This window comes from Equus quagga, chromosome 7 (assembly GCF_021613505.1).
Source record: "Equus quagga isolate Etosha38 chromosome 7, UCLA_HA_Equagga_1.0, whole genome shotgun sequence".
Classification (NCBI taxonomy): Eukaryota; Metazoa; Chordata; class Mammalia; order Perissodactyla; family Equidae; genus Equus; species Equus quagga.
In genome coordinates, this window is record NC_060273.1 from 38,741,946 (window position 1) to 38,765,725 (window position 23,780).

Genomic DNA, 23,780 nt, shown 5'->3' on the forward strand with positions numbered 1-23,780 from the left:
CTTCTCTCCCCGGCAAACTCGTCGTCACCTCCAGGATGTAGACCAGATGTCCCCTCTTCCGTGTAACTGTCCCTTCTCTTGTTTGCAAAGCCATTTGTCCTCGTTCTGAGCTGTCACTGTACTGAAATTACTTAGGTCTCTTCACCTTCCTGCGCCTGCCACCAAGTAGGCAGCAACAGGGTCCCGTTCAGTGCGTATTTGCGAGCTGGTAGGATGTGCAGGGTGCATCCTGTGTGCTGAGGATGAGGCACGTGCTGGTGCCGCTCTGCACTGCCAACTCGGCACCTGGGACATGTTTCCCTCTTAGGTGTGGCATGCAGCAGGTGCTCAGTGGGCATTGCTGAGCAGAGTCTGCCCCCTCCGCCCAGGCCCCAGGCCACTGCTCGTGCTGGAGGAGGGCAGCGCTGCCTTCTCCGGGTCCAGTCTTGCCCTGCCTCTCGCAGGGGACTCTGCAGACCAGCCTTTCCTCTCGGTGAACTCAGGCTTCTGAGCTGTGCCCAGCTCCTTGTCTGGGAGGGCACAAGGAGGTACGTTTCCTGAGAAACTCTCCCCCCGGTAGGGGGATTCTCGACCCATAGCCAAGAGGCCGTCCTCAGCGCCTGGCCCTCTGGCCTCCTCCCTTTCCTTTTCCTGCCTGCTCTTTCTGAACCTGGTCCCATGAGCCCCGCTTCTGTGTCTCCTCTACCCGCTGTGCTGAGAGAGCCTGGCCTGGGGTGTAGGTTGTCATGAAGGGATCATGGAAGTGAGAGCCGAGGCTGTCAAATGCAGCATCCCGGTGGAGGGGAGACACTCACTTTATTAAACATACTGGAGTTTTTTGGTTTTTTTTTTTTTTAACTTTTAAAGCAGGGAGAATTAATCTTTAGATATTTCTTCTTTTGATGCCCAAGAACTTTACTATCTGGTATTGAGACTATTGGCTTTTGACTTGGGTCAAAGAAGACACACTGATCTCTGAAGGCCGCCCTGGACTCTTTGGCGACTGCCTTGTAGATGTCCTTTGTTTCAACAGCTCCTGATGTCGGTTTGGTTGTTTGGGTGCTGAAGTATGCGCCAGCCTTGCCCTGGTGCCATCCCTTAGCATCGGGAGGCTGGTGTCAAAGTAAATACAGAGTTTCTAGCCTGGATATAATTTCCTTTCCATCGACCTTGACCATGTCCTTTTAAGTTCCTCATAAACATTGTGTGCTAGCCCAGAGAATACCCTGAAACGATCTGTAGGGAACTGATTGAACGAACTACATATTCTAGGCCAGGCTGCAATGATCCGCTGTTTGGAGTCAGAGCGGAGCATAATGCGGTGCAGGTTAATAGATCACTGAGAGCTGTTTTGTCAGCTCGTAAAAAGGTGAGAGAACTAAATTTTTATAATAAATAGTTTTGCTGAGCAAACAATATGTGTGGGTATTATGGACTTTGGAAAATAAATGATTTTAGACTAGTGTCAGGCTCCGGACCCTGATGTGCTAGTTGAGCCTTCAAAATGAAAAGAATGGGAAGCCTTTGGAATATTGTTGACACACGCTGGGAAAGCACACGCAATTTAATTCATTACTGCGCTTTTCAGATAACATTTAGAGTTGTAGTTGCAACCTCTAGGCATTTTTGTATTACTTATTGAGGGCACTTTGTCTGGGGGGTGTGGGGGGGGGGGGCAGCAGTTTGGAGAGGAGCAGGTCATCCAGACTCGCTGGCAGGTGTGTTCTGAGCTGAGCCCAGCGCAGATGCTCAAAGGCCCCGCCATCTTGGTCCTGGTCTACAAGTGCCAGTGGCCGCACTTCACGTCTTCAAAAGCCCTGATCACATTTCAATACCCAGCTAGTTGTGTTTTCTTTGACCTTTTAAAAGCCATGCCACTTGGAAAAATGAATCACAAGCCTACAGACTTTTAAAGTAACAATCTGAACTTTCCCTCGCCTGCTGCATCCCTGGTTCCTTCCATTGTCCCCTTCTGTGGTTTCTGGTCCGGTGTGTGCATGGGAACTGCGGCCCCTGGGGCCCTGTGCCGTCAGGAGAGCTGGGGTGAGTGGCCCCACTCTCTAACAGCAGAGCGCAGTGTTGTTAGGTAAGAGCCTGGAAATACGAGTCGCTTGCCTAATGAAAGGTGAGTGCAGAAGTTGTTATCACGTTCAGTATTTTGGTCAGTTTAGCGGTTGCTTAGTAACCAAAGTTTAACTGACCAGAAGATGGAAAAACTTGAAATTCGTTTCCAGGGTTTGCCTCAGACTGCCGAGAAGGCACTCTTCCTGTTTGAATGTGACTAATTTTGTGTAAGTGACTTGAAATCGTTTGGAGATGCTGCATTGTTTGCTGGATGTTAGGCATGCTCATGAGTGTCCAAAACCATTCGCTGTGTGAGGAGGCCTTCAAGCCGCCCAGGTCCCCTAAACCTGCTGGATCTGGACGCCGTTTCCCACCCTTGCCAATCGAGCCACTAGGTGAAGCTGGGTCCCTGGGAACCCTGCTCTTCTCCAGCCCTGGTGTGTGAGTGACCCTGTACTGGCCCATTGGCCACTGTCAGGAGAAGAATGGATGGAAACAGGTGAGGGTGGGCCAGTGGCCCCTAGGCAGCAGCCCCTCCACCGCTTATCTCCAGACCCCCAGGAGTGGGGAGTTGCACCCAGGGAGACCGCCTCTCCCTAATGCTGCTTCTCCCTGAGAGTGAAAGGCCAGCTTCAGCCAGGGGTTCTGCTGGTGGAGAAGAGTTATCAGTGAGGACTCTGGGGGCCTGGGGTCATCCCCTCCCCCCACTTCCTTCACTCAGCAAGATGCACTGAACACCTGCTGGGCGCCTTTCTTCTTCAGTTCATCCTGAGAGACACGCAGCCGGGCCTGCCCCTCTCTCCTGGCTCCATGTACATTATCAGAAAGACGAGCTGGTACCCCCAGGGAGGAACAGCCAGGCCCCCAAGAGAAACTGCCCTGGAAAGACAGACCCCAGACCTAACAGTGTGTGACCTGAAGCCAGACAAGAAGGGCCAGGAGTACAAACTAAGCGTGAGAAATGCACTCAAGGAAACCTGAGAGGGCACCAGTAGCGTAAAGCAAAAACAAGGAATAACCAAAAACTGAATGAAGTGGAAGTAACTGGTATGAAGAATGGGGTAACTGAACTAGGGAACAAAAGAGACGAGCTAAACTACAGGAGAGTCCAGCTCCAGTAGGTCAAACTGAAGAACCGTCCAGAAGGCAGCAGGAAATAAAGAAACAGCAGATGTAAAAGAAAGGTTGAGTGACATGGGGGATGGAGTCCATGTGCCAACAGCATCCAAATAATGGGAGTCCCAGGCAGGGCAGAAGAAACACTGGAGTGACGAAGATACATTAGCCAGAATCAAAGACGGATGCGGGGCTCGTCACAGGAGACTCAGGAAGAGCCCTCACCGAGCCCTGGGCTCAGGTCTCTGCTCACTCAGCCCCGGCCGTGCCCGTCTAACTGCCAAGAGAAAAGGGAGACGTTGTCACCTACTCAGCAGCTTGCATTTCTGTCCTTCTCTTGTACCTTTGTGGCACTAGTAAGGTCTGCAGGAGCCGCGTCTCTAAGTGCCCATACTGTAGCCCCATGCAGGGCCAGGAAACATTCATAGAAGGAATGAATGAGTGAATGAATGATGCCAGTAGCCGGGGAGGCTCGCTGTGGTGTCTCTGGACTTTGTAGACACGTGGTGAATAACTGGTTAAAGTTCAAAACTGCACTTAACTTGTTCTTTCATCCTGCTCCCGGTGAAGCTGACACTTCATCAGCAGGTGGTCAAGGGGGCAGCTTTCTGTCCCGGCTGTCAGTTAACCTTTTCTGTCACGTTTAAGACCCTTAACCCTTCTAATGATATTTTTGCCCTTTGTAGTCATTAAACTATCTTTTCTACGGTGCGGCAGTTTTTCTGGGAGATCTGGGAAGTTTCTGAAGGGGATGCTACGCCGAGATGTTGCATACGTAGTTTAGGCCGCCCCCAGCCCGCCCCCTGCACCCAGCATTTCACTGCAGAGGCCTCGTCTGGGTGTTTCTCTTAGAAACACTGCCTTCTTCACCAAGTCGTCCTAAAAATAGCTTCGTGTAACTAGGCCATTTTCTGAGTGGTTTCGGACTTGGCTCAGACCAATCGGAAAGCAGGATACTGTTTCAAACAGATAGGTTGAGGCTTGAACCTGAGCACAAGGCGTGTGGCCTTGACTGCGTTTGGGCTGCTGGGAGTTGATAAGACGGCCGCAAATCGGAGTGTGCGCTTAAAAACTGGAAGAGCCTCAGGGCCACAGGGGGCGCAGGATTCAGCGCAAACAGACCAGCCAGGGCCTGGATACAGTTTGTCCAGCTCTCGGATTGAAGGGGGGTGGTTAGGACCAGAGTGGCGGGTTTCAGGGACAGAAGAACCCTCTAGTCGGGCCTGTACAGGTGCCGCAGGCCACCCCAGAGAGGAGACAGGCCCATCGCTGGCAGGACAGGCTGCATTCGGGACTATGGCCTCCAGCCTGACACCAAGCCCTGTGCAGGCACCAGGATGAGGGCTAAGGAGACACACAGGCAGCGGGGACGAGGGGGCTGCCTACTTCAAGCCACTGGGAGGATTTGGGAAGGGCTGGGGGAGGTAGGAGGTAGGAGGTAAGGTGCCCAGGAGTGGAGGGGCCAACGGCGCAGGTTGAGGCTGTTCAGGGGCCTGCAAGTGTGCACATTGTCAGAGCCCAGGGCCCTGGGTTGAGCTGTGGGCCAAGGCGGGAGGTGGGCAGGAGGCTCGGTGTAGCAGGGCAACGTGTACAGCCCCAGGGGGCGGGACTGAGTCCCCTAGGCAGCACAGGGGCTCAGGCCCACAGGGAGTGTGGACTCAGGAGGCCCCAGCAGGAGCGAGCCCCAAGCCCCACTGTGGGTCTGTGGCTGCGGCATTCCGCTCCGTTTCCGTGGGCATGCTACACCAGCCTCGGGCTGCAGCCCGCTCAGCCATGGCCTCCGGACAATGGCCATCTTCAGGGCCTGCCTTGAAGGCAGCTTGCATGGGTGAGCTGTTAGAGCCTCCACAGACTTTCGGCGTTGACCATGCCCTTCTCAGTAGGACTCTCAGCTTCCCCTCTCTCTCATGATGTTGTCTGTCGGAACCATGTATTTACCTTCACATTGCTCAAGGAAGTAATTTCAAAACAGAAAAAAGAAAGAAAAAGCTCCTGTGTGTGAGCAGGCCAGGTGATGGCCATGAACTCAGGTGCAGACTGAGAGAGACTGCAGAGACCCCCAACCTCCAGTCCCATCCTCCCCTCCACCTTTCATGGTTCCCTCCGTCCTGGCAAACTTCTCCTCATCCTTAAAAACCCAGTTCACACGACACCTCCTCTGAAGCCTTGCCAAGTTCCCTCTCCCTCCTCTGTTTTTCCAATCACTCTGTTCAGAGCCCTATTTGTCTCTTGGCAGGACACACTGTATTTTATCTTTTTACGGCTCTGCCTCCCTGACAAGATTGGGAGCCCCTTCAAGTGCAGGCAGGCCCTCCCCGCGACACAAGCCCGCCTCCTCCTGGTGGGCAGCAGTGTCTGCACAAAGGTCTGCCTGGCCTGTGTGACTGTGGGTCCCTCTGCTGAGTTTAGAACCGTGGCCACCCCGAGCCGTGTTGCTGCTGACTAACCGCTCTCTCCCTCTCACCCCCCAGGGCCGACGAAATGGAAATGATCATGACGGACCTTGAAAGAGCAAACCAGGTAGGATGTCTGCTGGCTTTAGGCATAACATCGCGTAGCGTAGCCGTGTCTGTCATCTTAGAAAGGCTTCTCTCTGAGTTAGAAGGCCAGTTATTGTATTTTTACGTACAACTGTCACTGTTGACACTTTTTCTGATGTTGTGAGAAATACTTGAAAAGTCCCAGGCCTTGTTTCCTTGGCGGAGCCCTTGATGTGGTCCCGGGATCTCAGGCATCCCATGATGAACGTCCACTGCAAAGCGGTTACTTTGTTTTCTTTTTCTTAATCCGTCTCTTCCATATGCGCCTCTGTTCCCATGGCCGGCATTGTGCTATAGAGTTTAGACCAATGAGTTAAGTCTGGTCTCTGCTTCTGATGTGTTGAAGCCACTGGCTCTGGCGAGGGCTGCCAGCTGATGGCTCCCCCCTGCCAGCTGACTCTTGGTTGTCACAGATGCCTTGCAGAAAGGACCCAGCACAGAAAGTGTCTGGCACAAAATAGGCACACAGCATTGGGTGGCTTACTCAGCTGCCTGGAAAATTCGGTCACTCTGCAGAACCCCTTCCCGACCAAGGACTCGGAGAAGAGCAAAACATTTTGCTTTAGCAAATGGTACTGCTTCTTTGAAAAGAAAGAGGTCTCCTCGTTTCTTTTCTGTGTTTGCGGGGAGAAGCAGCCGAAGCGGTGACGTGTTTCTCAGCCCCAGAAGGTCACAGGCTGCGGCCTCTCCCCACTCAGCTTCACAGCTGGGCAGCCACAGGCCCAGGAAAGCTTCGTGCTTTGCCTCAGGTGGCCCAGCCAAGCACAGACCCCATGGGATGGAAATCCTTCTTGGACCTGTGGTCTCAGCTTGTCACCTTGCGAGAGTTCCACAGGGCACCTGCCCCTTGGCTGGCATCGCTTACCTAGATGTTGGCCCTTGCTCAGGAGAGAGTGTCCTCGTTCGTTCTTTGGCCAGTAAAGGCGTCCTGAAGTGTGACTGAAAGACGAAAGTCACTTCGTGCGTGGGAGTGATCATGGCACGGGCCGATTTGTTTTTAAGGAAGACTTTGGGTTCAGTGTTGCCCACTCAGACTCAGCACTGAGGATCCGGCCTGCCCCCCGGGCGGCGCTCAGTGGAGACATGCGGAACGCATGCCCTGAAGCGGCGTCGTTGGATGTTAGCTGTCCTCGTGCCGGTACCAGGAGCTGACACTTCCTGGGGAGCTTCTTTTGTGCCTGGCTCTTTTCTGAGCCCTTCACGTGAACTGAGTCCTGCAGCCTCACCACAGCCCACTGAGTCAGTGCTGTTGGGGTTCCTGTTTTACAGAGGAGGAAACTGAGGCCAGTGGCTGGTGGGTGGCAGAGCCAGGACTGGAGCCTGGGCTCTTCCCCACACTTGGAAACAGGGACGCAGAGCAGGGCCTCACTCTGCCTTTCTTTCCAACCGTCCTGCTCCCCAAACGCACGCGTCCACCCAGCTCCTTACAGTAAAGCACTACTCCTTCACTCACGAAGGCGCGTCAGGTTTGTTTGCCTTAGTCATGCCCTGCATGACAACTTGATCATAGATCAGTACCACGTAGCCTAGGTCTGTGGTAGGCTGTACCATCAAGGTTTGTGTCAGGACACGCTGTGATGTTCGCACAACAGCGACATCGCCTAACGATGGTTTCTCAGAACGCATCCCCATCGTCAAGCTCCGCGTGACTGTGTTTACTAAACTGCTTTGCATCGGCCCCTTCGTTTTCACTCAGCACTGCTCAACTCTGCAGAGACCTTAACTTAGAAGTAGTTGCTACAAGTTACTCTGCCACACGATTGTCATTTGGGTTTCTGAAATTTCCACCCGCGCTGTCTCCCCCAAGGTCCGCCGTCGGCTGCCTCCCCTTTTGAAGGCACTTTGGAGCAAGCTCTGGTTTGTTAAATCGACAGCCTCATCCTGTGCCGATCAAGGGCACCTTCCCCGAGGCAGTCCCCAGGGGCTGAAGAAGTTTGGCAGAGTCCGCCTGGGGGATCTGGTCCTAGGAGACACCAGGCAGGAAGGTGCCACCTCTGAAGTGACACTGAGCTCAGGTCTCGACTCGGTTCTTCCTGGCTGTGTGGCCTTGGGCAGGTCTCTTAACCACTTACGTTTCTTTAAAAAAAGGAAGGTGAACTTTGCAGACATTATGCTAAAGAGAAATAAGCCAGTCACAGGAAGACAGAGGCTGCGATCCCACCTGGACGAAGGGCCTAGTCTAGTCAGACTCACAGCGACAGAAAGTAGCTTGGTGGGGCCAGGGGCAGGGGTGGGGGCGCGGATTGGTCAGTGGGGACAGAGTTTCAGTTTGGGAAGATGAAAACATCCTGGAGATTGGTTGCACAGCAATGTGAATATCCCTAACACTAGTGTACCGTACCCTTAAAGATGGTTAAGATGGTGTACCTTATGTTGTGTGTATTTTACCATAATTTAAAATTTTTTTATTTTATTTTTTTAAGCTTTTTTTTTTTTTTGAGGACGATTAGCCCTGAGCTAACTACTGCCAATCTTCCTCTTTTTGCTTAGGAAGACTGGCCCTGAGCTAACATCCATGCCCATCTTCCTCTACTTTATATGTGGGACGCCTACCATAGCATGGCTTTTACCAAGCGGTGCCATGTCTGCACCCAGAATCCGAACCAGCGAACCCCGGGCCGCTGAAGCGGAACATGCGCACTTAACCACTGCGCCACCGCACTGGCCCCTGATTTTTTTTTAAATGAAAGAGAGAAATGGATGGAGGGAATGATAACTAGTACTTCCTCTGTAAGATGGCTTTGAGGATTAGAGATAAAATGGCTGGGTAAGAAATAGGTGTTTAAGTCAATGTTAGTTTACAGTTGCTAAAGAAGCGCAGATTTGGTGGGGGAATTATAGAGTCTTGCTCCAGGGAGATGCAGCCTGGCGGGGCTGAGGGGAAGAATAGGAGAGTTCTAACCAACAACTCAGGGTGAGTTAATAGCCCAATATGGCGGCCAGAAGAAATTAATGCGACCTCAGGCTACATTAATAGAAATAGAGTTTCTAGAATGACGGAGGTGGTGGTTCTGCTCCAGTCTGCAGCACTTGGTCCCTGCCCAGGGAATTATAATTGATCCTGGAAACCACAGTGTAAGGAAAACAGGGATCTAGAGTGCATCAGGGGCCACTCCACGGCCAGGATGGGGAAGAGACCCTAACACAATAGAAACCAGGAGGTTTGGGGACACTCCCGATCTTTGGGGAGCAGGGAAAGAAGACAGAGGGACTTGACACCAAGCACCAGAGGAATAAGTTCAGGAAGTTGGGATGTTAAAAGATGAGAATGGGGAAGGGCTAGGGTGAGGACGTTGTGAAGTCTGTCCTTGTTGCTCTCCAGGGCTGGCCACGGGAAGGCGTCGGGCTTTCTCCTGGCCGAGCACAGAGGCTGGTGGGGGGGAATTAGGCCCAGTGTAGAGCAGCCGGCTCTGGGTTCTGACTCTCCACAGGTGCCCAGGACTGCCTCCAAAGGGAGTGAGCTCCCTGGCACCAGAACTGAGCAGGCAGATGCGGGCCAGCCATTGCGGAGGGTCTGAGATGGGGGATCAGGCACAGAGTGAACAGAAAGGGGGACTAAACTCGATGGCTCAACAGGCCAACGAGGAGAACTCCCCAGGTGGGCATGCGGAGGATGGTGTTCCGGGCAGGCGCGGAAGGGCACGGTGAGCTCTGCGTTTCCGGGCCATTCCGTAAAGCTAGTGTAGGGAGGTGCAGGCTGGGAGAGGGGGCCCGAGGGAGAGGGTCTAGCCAGGTTTGGGGCCACCCTTGAATGTCCGGCTCCTGCCTGGAGGACCTCATTCTGAGAGCAGTGGAGAATCACGGGTGGGAGTAAGGCTTCAGATCTGTGTTCTAGAAGGATCACTCTGACTAAACATTGGAGGACGGATGGGAGTGGGAAGACCGGAAGCAGGAGGGCAGTAAGCAGCTGCTGTGATAGATCAGGGCAAGGACGAGGCGGTCCCAGTGGAGGGGGCGGAGGCGGGCTGGGCAGAGGAGGGTCCAAGGTAGCTGCACGCCTGCGCAGGCGCAGCCAGACATCTGGTTCAGCCGCCTTCCCCATCAGGGGAAATCCCCAGGAGGAGCAATTTACCAGTTCATTGGCATATAACATTACTTTTGCACTAGGTTTATAGTCAGAATGTTCTTCCGAGACCTGAAGCTCTGTTTTATTGCTGAAGTACTGTGTTTCTGTTGGGGAGAATGGAAGAGCAGTCAGCGACTGTGGATTAGGGCCCGGTCCCCTTTACACCTGCGTGCTAAACGGCACTGCACTTGCATTAAAACGCGCTGTCTCAACTGGAGAAAGTAAAGGTTCAGAACTTCTGAGACTCCATGGGAAATAAGAAGCCACAACTCTGCAGTCTGCTCCACACGAAACCCTGGCCGCGGCTCCTCTGGCTGCGCCGTCGCCTGCCCCTCCTCAGAGCGGCTGTGACTTGAGCTGCCGGGGCGCTCAGCCACAGCAGCGGCGGGAGGAAGGCCTTCCAGTGAGTGGTCCTCCTGCCACTAGCCTGTCTAGTCCTTAAGGAGATGGCACTAACGGAGGACCCTTCAGGTTGACGTGCAGTTGGAAACCGCAGTTTCACTTTGGCGAGGAGGAGGAGCCAAGTATAGAGAAAAACGCAGCGAGCGAAAAGAGCTCCTAGCAAGGTGTGGCATTTTCTTGGACCAAGGTTCCATGGGGTGGAAGGATAGGTTCCAGTGCCACATCTCCCTCTCCTGGCCCTGTGGCCTGGAGCAAATCTCCAGTCTCCCAGCGCCTGTTTCCCATCTGCAGAATGAGGGTGTAATTCACACGTCTGTGGAGCCCCCACTCATCGAAGCCCCCATTCATTCAACAAATCGTTCTGAGCACCTGCTGGATGTGGTCCATCCAGGCTGGGCCCTTCTAGGTGCTGAGGAAGTCCTGGTTTCACCTGGCTGAGTCCAGGGCCCCTTTCCCCAGGGCAAGCCACGCGTATGTTTCTGGTTACTCTTTGGGTCTCCTGGAAGGCTTAGGTTCTCCAGGGAATGAATTGGGCTCCCAGCCCAGCTCAGGCGTGCCAGCAAGGCCTGGAGAGAGCCCCTGGGGCCCCCGTGGGAGGCCTTTGTGACAGGAGAGGTAGGGACAATTGCTCTTCTGGCTTTCCTGAAATTGTGACTCAGGTTGTGACAAGCAGTGTTTATATGTGTGGCGTGGTGCCGTTCCAGCTTTCAGCCTGGCCGACCTCAGAAAAGAATTCAAATCAATGTGCGACAAGTCCCCAGAAACACAGGCAGTGGGTCTAAATGGGGACTCTGATCGCCAACACAGGGCCAGCTTGGGGCACATGGCAATAAATTTCTTGGCAAACCTTTCTGACCTCCCTCCTGCAGAATCACTGGAGCGGGCTTGCCTCTGGGATTCGAGCTGTTGTCTGGAGCCGCGCGTGGGTATTGCTCTGGAAGGACGACCAGAAGCTGGCTGTGCACTTTCCAAAGCGATGGAGGCGGTTCCATTGGGAGGGCCGTTTGCTGGTCTTTGTAGTCTTGCTCCTCTTGTCTCTCTCCGTCCAGCGTGCAGGGCCTTGGGGGAGCAGGTCGTAGGGTTGTCCCCGAGAGCTTGCCTTCTCCTTGCAGTGGTCCAAACGTGGTGTTATTTGTCCTTGAGGAGCATGGTGGCCAGAAGAATGGCCCCTAAAGATGTCCACATCCCAACGCCCACGAGCTGTGAATGTGTTCACTTACCTGGCAAAGAGGAATTAAGGCTGTCACTCAGCTGACCTTGAGATGGGAGATTGCCTAGGGTTATGGGGTGGGCCCTGTGCCATCACCAGGGTTGTTAGAGGCAGACAGGGAGGCAGAAGAGTCACTGTCAGAGGGATGTGCTCTAAGAAAGATTTGACTTAGCCACTGCTGGCTTTGAAGACGGAGGAGGGGGCCACGAGCCAAGGAGTGCGGGCGACCTCTAAAAGCTGGAAATAGCAAGAAAATAGGTTCTTCCTTAGAGCCTCAGAAAGGAACGCCGCCCTGCTGACACCTTGATCTTAGCCCATTACAGACTGCTGACCTCCAGTACCATAAGATCATCAATTTGTGTTGTTTTAATCCACTCAACTTGTGACATTTTCAGCCTTAGGAAAGTAATATAAGGAGGGACTGACCACCTGCTAACAGACACGTGTTACTAGCCAAGTCCCACCCTGGAAACTATGGGTCCACCTAGGGGGACAGCCCGTTGCCAGCTCACATGGCTGCAGTCGGTGGAGGAACTTGCCCATCTCGGGTGTCCCCGAGCCTGGGTTTTCATGGCCACACCTACAAAGCGGACAAGAGACAAAGTCTAGGACCACGTTGGGCAGAAGGCTGGATCAGAGACACCACCACCATCATATAAAACCAGGGACCCAAAGGCCACACCTTCAGTGGTAAACTGGGAAGAAGCTTGCTCCATAGGGGCGATGGGGAGGATGCCCTTGGTGCTGGGCAGGAAGAAAACTCAGCCACCTCTCCGTGGATCTGGGACCTGCGTTTTACACCAGCCTGTGACCGGCCCCCCAGCCCTCCAGTTGCCCCGAGGCCCTGCCTTCGCCTCCTCTGGCCACCCCACCCAGCCAGGCTTGTCCTCCACACTGTATGAACCCAATTTGTCAGACTTTAAGGTCTGGAGCCAGCTGTCAGCATCCTGTATGCTCATTCCAATGTGTGTTCCTTGGGGACTGAGAGGAGGGGAAAGCCTTCCTTCACTGTCCTTCCCAGGCCTCCCAGGAGACCTTGAGGAGTGCGAGGGTCCCCTGTTGGAGGGGCCTTCCTGTGGAGGAGGTGACACCGCGGGCCCACAGTTTGGCTGCCCTTCCTGACACGAAAAGCTCACCTGTGACTGTTGGGCCAGCCGGTGTCACGTGGGTGGGAGTCATCACTGCTGTTTGCTGGCTCGGCTCTAACGGAGGAATTCTTGAACCAGTTTCACCAGCAGCTTCCTGCCCCCCAGGTGACTGCTGAGGGAGCTGGCGTTCAACCTGGAGACCAGCTACAGTCTCTCGTAATTTCCCCACAAAAGTTTTCCATTTTAAGGGGAGGAAAGAGTAATGACCACCAGAGGTAGCACATGTCAGAGGCCTTACTACTACTAATAATAATGTCCAGGCCCCCCGACACCACACGGTGGGCACTTGGCTTACGTTGTCTCCTTGGTCCTCAGTCGTCCTGCAAGGCGGCTGTTTCTATCTTTGCGGTCAGAGTTACTGCCAGAGTGGAAGCAATAGCCTCATTCATTCATGTGCCCGCCCTCTTTACTTTCCCTGTGCTTCCAGCATTTACTCACTTCTCAGAAAAGTACAGAGAGTAAGCAACAGCCAGCAAGAGAAGTCTCTCAGGAGAGCCGCTGGGCTTGGCAAGGCGCTGTTCTCATCGTGGGGTGGCTGCTGAATCACACTCGAGGCTGCTGCCAGCTGCTCGCGGAGCCCTGGCCTTGGTCCCCAGGCTCTGCGTCTGCAGGGACAGGGATGGGAGGTTCGAGGCAGCTCATCAGTGGGAACAGGGAGTTGGGTGTCCTACGGCAACCATAGCTCTGTCTGGGGGTCCAGATCAGAAAACAGCACCAGAGCTGTCCACCTCCTGTCATTGATTCCAGGGCCAGAAATACAACTTCATCTGGTTGGCCTGTGGCCATCAGGAAGATGGGAGAACCTGGCAATGGGTGATGCATGGTGCTGACCTGGCACAGCATCCCATGCCTCCTGCCTCAGGTGCCCACAGCAGGGCCGAGTGTACAGCTACAGAACAAGTCCGCCCCAGCTGCCTGCCAGCGGCCAGTTCCCCTCCCTCCTTCACTGCTCTCAGGCCTGTTCTTATTTTTAATTATTCTGCTTTGTGGATGTTTAGCGGCACAAACCACTTCCACTCATTTTGTTTGGTTTTGTTTTCGAGGTACTCAGGGTATAAATCCTAAATAAATAGTATAAATCCTAAACAATCAGAAAGTGGCGCCAAAGTAACTGAGTCAAGCCAAACGTAGTAAAAGGCTGTGACCATGATGGACAGGCCACGGGGTGACTGTATGTGAACTCGGAAACCGAGTGAAGTGCAGGAGCTCTGGAGAAATTATGCAAACCGAGGGTAGTCAGCAGCAGCTAGATCCCTGCCTCTGGGAGCCGTCTGCTCTGGCTGGCTGGCTGAAGGCCCGTGGGAGATCCTGGTGGTGAACCCACTGCCGGGGCCCAAGCCCAGTGGTTCCAGAACCCCTCAGAGCCAGTGTGCCCAGGTGGGATGGTGATACTGCCTCGCTGGGCTGCCAGAACAGCTGCTCCACCAGACTAAGAAATATTTTTCCTAGTCAGAGACTAGAAATGTCAAAATACACCTTATTCCTGGCAGAGTCATGGAGATTTTATGCCCAAGGGTTTAGCTGGCTGGAAAGAGAAGAGTAAACTTTTCAGAAGTAGGACATGATTATCAGAAAAATGTGGAGTGGCACATCTGGAAATAAACTGGGGGATACCTTTTTCGCTGAAGAGGAGACCTTCCTGCAGTTGGCATGAGCCAGAAGTCACCCTGCCAGCCTCACCATGCCGGTCACATTGCCACCTTTCCTGACAGGGGCTTTCAGATTCTGTTTGGAGCAGAGAAGGGGGGGAGGTGGCTGCTGGGGCACAGACAGGCCAGGCGCCGTGGGAATTAGGTTGAGTGCGATTCCAAGAGCCCCTGGAAAGGCAGGGCAGGTGGCTGCCAGCACCCCCTGGGCAGAGGGAACTGCTGTTAGGAATATCCTAATTGGTCTGTATGCAGAACCCACAGCATCGCCCGCCATCACAGCATCGCTCAAGGCTGCCAGCCCAGGCCTCCCACAAGGGGACTGGTCAGCGAGAGCTGGTGCAGGCCAACTTCTTGTTTCTCTGTTTCAGTTCTGCCTTAGCAATTAGTAGACACATGCTGTCACACCACAAAATAAGGCCCCACACGATAGCCCTGCTCACCCGGGCTTTCCTCGTCCATCTTTTCTATTAGCGGAATGTAAGTCTGGTGCAGAAGAAGCACATTACTTCTCAGAGCGCACGTGCCCAGTGTCAGTTAGCTCCCACTTCGCACCCATCTTAGATTTCGTCTCCATCATAGTCGTAACGTCAGGACAAGCCATTAAGAAAACACTTCCAAGTGAGTTCTGTGTACAGTGTCGGTGTTCGTCTTCGCAAGGTCCCCGAGAGGGAGACGGTGTTCCCATTTCAGAGGTGGGAAGGTGGAAGTGTATTTAGGTCACTTGCCCTCGCCCCTCTGTTCCTAGATGCCCATCTCCTGCCCGCTGCACCACAGTGCCCCCTCGGGTGCGGGCACTGGAGTGACTGATTCTCGCCGTCCAGCAGGAAATCCTGGTTTGCTGCACAGTGGCGTTGGTTTCCTTGTCCAGGAATTACAGGCAAATAATGGAAGCATCCACTGATTGCTCTCGCAGCTCCTTCTTGCAGTCGGCTCCATTCCTCTTCACCCCCAGGGGCCTGGGCGCCCCTCCTGCCTCTGGCCCCAGACCAGCCCAGCGGGCTGGAAACGCCAGCATCGGCGTTAGAAAAATTTGTCGGGTGAAGGGTTAAATATGTTGAAATAAGCCTGGCCCTCACAAAAGAAGTGGCATTTACACCCTGTACATTTATGGAAATACTTGCTGGAGGAAAACAACCACAACATTGTGCGTGTTTTTAGGAAGAGAATGGCCAGAGTGTCTTTAATTCACTGTTCACCCGTGAGAATTACTCCCAGGAGTAATCCTGCAATAAAATCTTCTTGGTCTATGAGAATAGAAAGAAATTGAATCAAAAGACTCTATTTCCACTTGTATTTATTCAGTCTGGGAAATTCAGTGGGCCGGAGCATTAGTATCAGCAGGGGATTTCTTGCTCCTAGCGTTAAATTACTGTCATAATCGCTCAATTATTTCTTCCTTGTACTGTTTAAAATAAAAATCCATCACATTCTATGTTTTTTTCTAGCATTTATTAGCTTGAGTGTTTAGGAAAATCAATTATAGTCAGTCAGGCATGAATTGATGAATGTTCTTGTAATAATTGTCAGTTGTTAAACTGAATGTACTTTCTCTTTCCACCCCTTTTCATTTCCTTCAGAGGGCAGAGGTGGCTCAGAGAGAGGCGGAGACCTTAAGGGAGCAGCTCTCGTCAGCAAACCACTCTCTCCAGCTGGCCTCGCAGATCCAGAAGGCGCCGGACGTGGTGGGTAGCCCAGGCCTGCGGGCACTGTCCGCCTCGCATCTGTACCTCTGTGTCACAGCTGCTTGCTTCTTGTGCTTTATAACATCTCTTTTTGGGCTCATCTTTTAAACAGAACTGCTGTCTTGGTGGGGAATGCTTTTAACAATTTGGGGATGGAGCTTGTTGGAGTCCAAGCAAGAGCTTTGCTGCTTAGGCCTCGATGCTACATAGTCAGCGTGACGCCCACCCAGTGGAGAGGTGGAGGTGGGAGACTCTGTCACAAGAGGGCGTCTTCCCAGCTGGCAGAGGGGTAGAGATCTGAAACCGGAACAGGAAAATTAGAAGTTTCGTCTACTCCTGGATGTGTCCTTCCGGGGTGAGGACCAGCTGGTGATGCACAGGGAGGGCCAAAGAGGTCGTCACACAGCCCCCGCGCCCTGAGGCTGCGTCGTAGCCGGACTCTCACCGGAAGTGCCAGCATTCAGGAGCAGCGAGGCACACATCTCGGTCCTTTTGCCTTTTGATTTTTCTAAGATTAACAAAAACTGCTCTTAGCCGGAACTTTCCCAGCTCGATCAAAGCAGCTTTGAACTATTGGGTTCCAGACTCTTTCCTTCAGTGCTGTGCAGTGAGGAGCAGCATAGTAGCTAAGAGTGGATATAGGAGCCAAACCCCGGGGTTCAGACCCCAGCTCTGCAATTCATCAGCTGTGTGACTTTGGGCCAGTGGCTTTGCCTCCCTGAGTCTCAGTTTCATCATCTGTAAAATGAGTTTTTGCGAGGGTTCAGGAAATCGTTACGAGCATAGTGCCTAGAGCGAGGCCTGACACATAGTCAGTCCTCAGTAAACCGTGGCAGTTACTCTTAGTGTGGTTGGCATCATTATCTCTGAGCTTGGAGCGCCCAGGTTGAAGCTCAAGTCCATCACTAGTTCACTTACAACCTCAGGTAGTTAAACTTACGAGGCCTCAGCTTCCTGGCGTGCAGAGTAAGGAGTGACTGATCTGAGGTCTTCGGCTCTGCCAGCCTGTGATGGGTGAACTGCACTTGTAGGCGTCCTTTTATTCAACAAGGAAATGAAGAGCCCTTGCCGTGTGCCAGGACCGTAGTGGACCCTGGGAGAGCAAGGAGGGGTGAGCCGGGCGCTCCGCAGAGAGCGTAGTCCAGTCAGGGACCCTTGCTGCTGTCAGAAGTCCACATGTCGGTTTGATGGCCATATTCCACCTAACTCGTGAAGCGAGGTATCGTTATTTCTTTATACAGATGGGGAAATGGATGTCAGCCCCTCGCCCCACAGCACTTGGCTCCAGTGGCCAAGCCAGGACCCAACTGGGGCCCTCTGTCACCCCAGACCAGGACTTACAAATTATTCCCCAGGAATGAATCGAAAGCAAAGTTTTAGTGTTAAGAACCCTTTTAAGAATAGATTTTCAGGCCGGCCTGGTGGCGCAGCAGTTAAGTTAGCACATTCCTCTTCTTGGCGGCCCAGGGTTCGCCGGTTCGGATCCCAGATGCAGACATGGCACCGCTTGGCACACCATGCTGTGGTAGGCGTCCCACATATAAAGTAGAGGAAGATGGGCATGGATATTAACTCAGGGCCAGTCTTCCTCAGCAAAAAGAGAAGGATTGGCAGCAGTTAGCTCAGGGCTAATCTTCCTCAGAAAAAAAAGAAAAAGAATAGATTTTCATTTTCTTTCTTTAAATTAACATTAAATAAAACATAATTTAAGGGATCAGCCTGGTAGCGTAGTGGTTAAGTTCACATGCTCCGCTTCACTGGCCCTGGGTTCACCGGTTCGGAACCCCAGGCACAGACCTACATGCTGCTCATCAAAGCACGCTGTGGCAGCATCCCACATACAAAATAGAGGAAGATTGGCACAGATGTTAGCTCAGGGCCAGTCTCCCTCACCGAAAAAACAAAGAAAAAACATCATTTAAGTGTTTCTGAATATAAAGGAAACGTTTTTATTTAAGGAACCATCACAGCATTCATACTTAATGGACTCTGGTTTTATTTTTACCTGAAACGTCCCCTTGGCTGTGTCACCATCCCCTCATCCGAGTTTACTGGGAGTGGACCCAGCCCCACAGCCAAGGCAGGAGGAATCCGTCGAGGATGGAGTCGGTCCGGCCTCTCTGGTTGCTCCTGGTCCTCCAGAGAGAGCCGTCCATCCTAACATGTCTACACGGGGCTCCTGAGCTCAGTGTTTTGCTTGAAAGGGTTCCTGGCACCATCCTGGACTGGAGCAACCAAAACATTTCAGAAGGAAATGAATGTTTTTGCAGGTAGAGTAAGTTGTGGGTCCTCGGGGTGCTTAAACACTTCATCATCGGCTAAGTGCAGTGTTTACATGGCTCCGGTTCGCTCTGCCAAGAGCCGCCCTGCCAGGCCTCCCCTCGGTGTGCATTCCCACATAGTCAGTCAGCTCCAGCGCCAGCCCCAGCGCCAGCCAGGCAGGAGCAAACAGAGGAAACTGGGCCAGCAGGAAAATGTCTGTTGGGCTTGGCTGACCAAGCTCGGCAGAGAAACAGTGGAGTCTATAGATTTAGCAAAGGCCAAAGAATCCACTGGATGTCTTAACGGAATTGCTGGTTCGGGAAGGCAGCCGCCTCTCGGCGAGCTCCTGCTCTGCATCAGGGCTGTGTTGGGGCTTCATATGGTTGTTCCGTTTCTGCCTCCTGACACTAATTCGTTAGAGGTAGGTTGTGTCACCATCATTTTACAGGTAAGGGAACAGGCTCAGTGGAGTTCAGTATTTTGCCCAAGGTCACACAGCTAGAAAATGAGCAAGCTGGAATTTTTACCTCAGTCCGCCTGTTCTTAAGTCTAGTCTTTTTCACCCACATCGAGCCACCTCTCCTTCACGGGCATTAAATAAGACCAGATGTATGCAGGTCCTTTGTCACGTATGTACAGACAAATATTAGTTCAGGCCTCTGGGCCACCACGCCAGGCCACCTTCTTGAGCCCCAACAAACCGTAATATCAGAAAATACACCTCTGTGCCTGTCTACCAGGTCAGTCTCAGGTAAATACTGGATAGCATCCAGCTGACTTTGGCCACTTGATGTTGGCAGGGATAGAAGGGCGAAAAGAAAGGGAAGTAGCACCAAGGCTCCCACTCCCTGGCCCTCCCAGCGGGGTAGCTAAAGGAGGACCCGCCTGGACTTCAGGTTGTGTCTCTCAGGCTGGGGCCCCGGGCGCACCATCGGGTCACCCTCAGCTTCCCTCGATTGCGTGGCGCTCTTGCAGCTCGTTCATATTTCATGTGGAAAGGGCCACAGGACAGGAGAGATCAGTATCTTGCGTGTTTCAGCCTCGGTGGGAAGATTCATGTCAGTTATACAACTCATGATATTTCACGCGCGCTCGTTCAAAGGGACGAAACTGAATGGGAGGCGGCAGCAGTAACTTCTGATTTCACCTTCATTTTCCCTTTGGAAAAAGACCCCTCCAGTTTCTTACAGTGTCTTTAGGCGTACGGAAGCATTCCCACGTGGCCTCTCCTGGCTCCTGAGCCGTCAGCCCCACCCCTAAGACGCTGCACCCCTGAGGAATGTGGGACGCCCTCAGAGGTCTTGGGAGCCTCGAGCCATGGGAATGTCCCTGCTGGGTCAGACTCCAGGACCTCGTTCTGGTGCCCACAGGGGCCTCGGGTCAGACTTGGGGAAGTCGGTTTCTGTTCCTTCCCTTAGAGGCTTGTCGGAGCCAGGGTCCTGCCCCTGAGCCCATCGGAATCACCAGGGCGTCCCTGGGCCTTCCCCCAGGCCTCCTGAACCAGTCTCCAGGGTACGGCTCAGGACCCATTTATTTCCGAGAGCCCCCAAGGATTTGAGTTGAGTCCTGAACAGACACGGAGGGATCAGGGGTCCTGACCCTCTGAATCATGTACACCTCCTCATGTGCCATACTTCTCGCCGATGATCCCATGTGAGATGGTTCAGCGTCTGAACTGCCTGGCGCCCACTGCCTGCAGTTTCGAAGGTGGCCCTCCTCTCAGCACGTTCGCCCTGTCCACCCTGTTGTACGGTTTCTTCTCTAGCTTGTGCCCATGGACCGAGAGGCCCCGCTCCATGCCCCATGCGTAGGCCTTGCCCTCCACCCGCCGCCCCTTGATCATTTCCCGGCCCTTGTCCGTTTCTCCATTAGTTTCCTGTCGTGTCTTCGCCTCGTGTTTGAGCTGGGTGGGAGCCATGTTTGGACTTAGAGCAGGATGATCTTTTTTAGTTTATTGCCAAGCTCTTGCTGCTTTGGGGCGTATTTCCCACCTCATCTAGTTTATGCCAGACACGAGTGATTTTTGCTATGTTCTGAATGAGGACTCAGTGGCCCAGGTCCCTGAGAGGAGGCTGATGAGCCAATGTCACCCAGTCAGCCTGTGACCAGGCCAGACTAGGCCCCAGGAGTCAAGCAGATGCCCTCTGGGACTGCCCAACCCCAGGCCCCATCATCTCAGCACCGAGAGCTGCTGTTTTTAGATATGTTATTTGAACTACTGGCCCCGGGTACAGTAACTTGCACTTCCCGTTTAAAACCCCAGATCATTTTTTGGCTGGTTTTATTCTCTTTCCCTAAGAGCACTTTTAACAGTTTTTATGGCTGGTATCCCTCAGGTGGGAAGACTGATGAAATGAGTTAAATTAGATAAGTGGCTCCGTATGTACCCACCGTGAGACCAGCCTCTGGGACAGCACCTCCATGGTGTCCCCTTCCCGCTGCCCCAGGCCTGCCGCCACAAGTCCAGGCACCTCTGACCGCCCTTCCAAGTGCTCACCGCCAGGCGCCAGCGTTGCCCGCTCCTTTTCCACCTGACCTCTCAGCATCGGTCACTCCTTTGTCATGCCCTGCTCCCTGCCCCTTCCAACCTCTGTGCCCATCTGTGTTGTCCCCACCCCGAAATGGAGTCCCTTCCTTCCGATGAGATCCATGGCCCTTTCCTGCTGTGTCCTTCCCTCCCTCCTCAGGACCCAGCTCCACATGCTTCTTGTTCTTCCCTGGCACCGCTGGGAGGACTTGCCTTCGGTCACCGTGGCTCCTGACCTTGGTCCCAGCTGGGACTCTGTGGTGAAGGACAGTTTTGTTTTGATTTTTTTAAATTTCTAATCTGTTGCAGACTGATAGTTTTATAAAAAACAATAAAAAACGTCACAGCAATGTTGAATTGCTATAAAAATCTCTAAACACTTACTCTTAACTTCTGTACTTGTCTCACTGTGTACTGGCAACGGTTTGTGAGTTGGCACCAGGCCATGGAGCACACTCTGAACAGAACTGGTCTGGACAGCATGTGCCCTTTAAATAAGCCAGTGGGAAGATGCTCACTGGGCCCTGGGGCCAAGAGCAGATCTGCCAGAAGTCAGGAGAAATGAAGAATTATTCTACAATACTGTACAAATCAAAGAAGCAGAAAGGAGTCACTTCTTTGTGCAACAAAACTTTACATTCTTAAATGGCAAAGGCCTTAATTTCCCAGGAGGGAGATGTGAAAAATTATTTCCCAGGGTGACTGGCTGTCCCCAGGGTTAAAACCCAGTGACAAGCACATCGTGTGTGGAATGGCACGGCTGTGCCTGCCAACTGGGGCTGTGGCTGGCACCCTCCCCGCCCCAGTACAGGCAAGATGGAGCCGGGAAGCGGGGCACTTCGGGGGGCTGGCAGCGAGAAGATGCCATTCTATGCGGGGGTGCGCGCTGCCCCCAGGCCTCTGCTGTCGCAGAGACCCCTGCAGTCCTGTCCTCCCCGTCCCCACTGGTCATGCCCAGAAGAGCATCCACCTGGCAGAAAAGTTTCTAGAATTGTTCAGGAGCCATAATTACTTTTAAAACTTGAAAAAAGTACTACCTTAGTCCTTGGGAAGTGGAATTAGAGATTTGACTTTTTTTCTAATACCTTTTCCTTGTTTTGCATATTTTCCAAAGTGAGTAAATTAGGGGGAGTGGGGAGTAACTTTTTTAAAACATCAATTATCATTAGAGTTCCTAAAGCAAAGGAACCCCAAATATGCATCTTCCACATCTTTTAACTTTTTTTTTAAATGCTGACCCTAAGAATCAACTTGTCAAATAACATCTCCGTGTCGAGATAACTTAGTCACGAATCGAAAGGACATTGAATCCCACCTTATGTTAGAAAATCCGAATGCTTTGGAACATTCCAGGCGCCCTCTTCAGAGCCTTCCTGTCTGGCATTGCCCTGGCCTGAGCCCTCGTCCCCCAGCCATCAGCAGGGCCCTTTCTGTCACCTTCAGATCTTCGCTCAGATGTCACTATCCCAATAAGGCTTTTCCTGACCATCTTATTAAAAACCCTGACTGTGTCTCCTGAGTCTGACCCCACGGCCCCTCCCTGCCTCGGTTTTTCTGTGGCACTTACTACCATCCTACACACTTTATCCTACTAATGAAGGTGTTTAATGCATCTCACCCACCGTGCCCCATCCCACTGGCTGGGAGCCTTGGGGAGATGGGACTCCGTCCTTCTGTTCACTGCTGTGTGGCTGGTACATGTGGGTGCTCAGTAAATGCTGGTTGAATGGACTTACCCAGGTGGCAGCCCACCGTACAGATTGGAAGGTGGTGTGGGGAGGGTGGTCAGCGTCCATCCAGGCCAGGCGGAGGCCGGAGGTCATGTCTCCGGGGGCTCAGCGTCTGCATCCTTCCTTCTGCGTGCTTTTGCCTCCGTCACCAGCACAGATAACCCTGAGCCCAGCCCGAGGCTGGTGCAGTTTGTCATTCCTCTCTCCTCCGCAGGAGCAGGCCATAGAGGTGCTGACCCGCTCTAGCCTGGAAGTTGAGTTGGCCGCCAAAGAGCGGGAGATTGCCCAGCTGGTGGAGGACGTGCAGCGACTCCAGGCCAGCCTCTCCAAGCTGCGCGAGAACTCGGCCAGCCAGATCTCCCAGCTCGAGCAGCAGCTGAGTGCCAAGAACAGCACCCTCAAAGTAAGGGCGCCCGGGGGCCTGCGGACGGGGGAGGGCTGGACGCAGGCACACCCCCTCTGCCTTCCTCCGCACACAGCCCTGGAGGGAGCCAGGGTCGGCTGGCACTGTGCTTGTGGTTCCCCACCAACACCCTGAGCTCTTCGGTGGGTCCCTCCTGCCCTGGCGTCGGGGACACGTGCTGGGTGTAGTGACCATGCAGGAGGCATCATCTTGGAAGTTGTCTTATTTATCCCGCCTTGGCCGTTGCATAAGTGTATCTCATTTTTGTGGTCTGCAAAGGTAATGGTTAAAACTCATTCTCTCTTAAAGCCAAAGTGACTGCTTGGGTTTTTCTCAGCCTGGCTCCAGCCATCAACCAAGGTTCTCCCTCCAGTGAGAGCAGTACAAGGAGGCCTGAGGGGCCCTGGCCGTGTCACGCGGGGGCCTGCTGTGTGAGCTCCCTCAGAGCTCTTCCTGGAGGGCAGCAGGTCTGAAACCGACAGCACATGGCAGCCTGGAACCTCTGTGAGGGAGCTAGAGTCCCGGAGCCTAAGGCCGGGGGGTGGCTTGAACCCCTCTCCCAGCTCCTGCCCGGGTGGCACTTTCCTCCTGATTGGCCGTCCCTCGCATGGGGCACTTGGTAGAAACCGCCGTTCTCAGGGCTCAGCCTGGAGAGTCCATGTGCTTCTCGTGTGGGCTGCAGCGGTCGCCGAGCTCACAGGCTGTCTCCAGAGACATACCTGTAGTCTGACTCCGCTGGCCTTGCCTGGCTTTTGGGGCGAGCCGCCACCAGGAGGACCCAGTGCTCTGCAACTCCAAGAGGAGTGCCGAGAGATGCGCTGAGGGCGTGTCTGCGCCAAGCCTCGTGGGCGGTGCGCCAGGCTGCAGGGACGTCTCTGACCCTCAGGCGTGTGCCGCACACCAGCGGCCTGGAGCGCGGTGTAGCTCTCAGCACGGGGAGCCCCCAGCATCTCTTACCTCTCAGGCAGAGTGATCGGCGGCCTCACCAAAAGCTGGTTCCTT

At 53.4% G+C, this 23,780-nt stretch overlaps 1 protein-coding gene across 1 annotated transcript in view; it reads left to right on the forward strand.

The window, feature by feature from the left end:
* CUX1 (cut like homeobox 1) overlaps nucleotides 1–23,780 on the forward strand; it is a 339,593-nt gene that overhangs the window by 247,040 nt on the left and 68,773 nt on the right. The window contains exons 9-11 of the mRNA XM_046667235.1: nucleotides 5,631–5,679; nucleotides 15,752–15,856; nucleotides 22,590–22,778. Coding sequence (XP_046523191.1) covers nucleotides 5,631–5,679; nucleotides 15,752–15,856; nucleotides 22,590–22,778 — 343 coding nt within the window. The remainder of the gene's footprint in view (nucleotides 1–5,630; nucleotides 5,680–15,751; nucleotides 15,857–22,589; nucleotides 22,779–23,780) is intronic.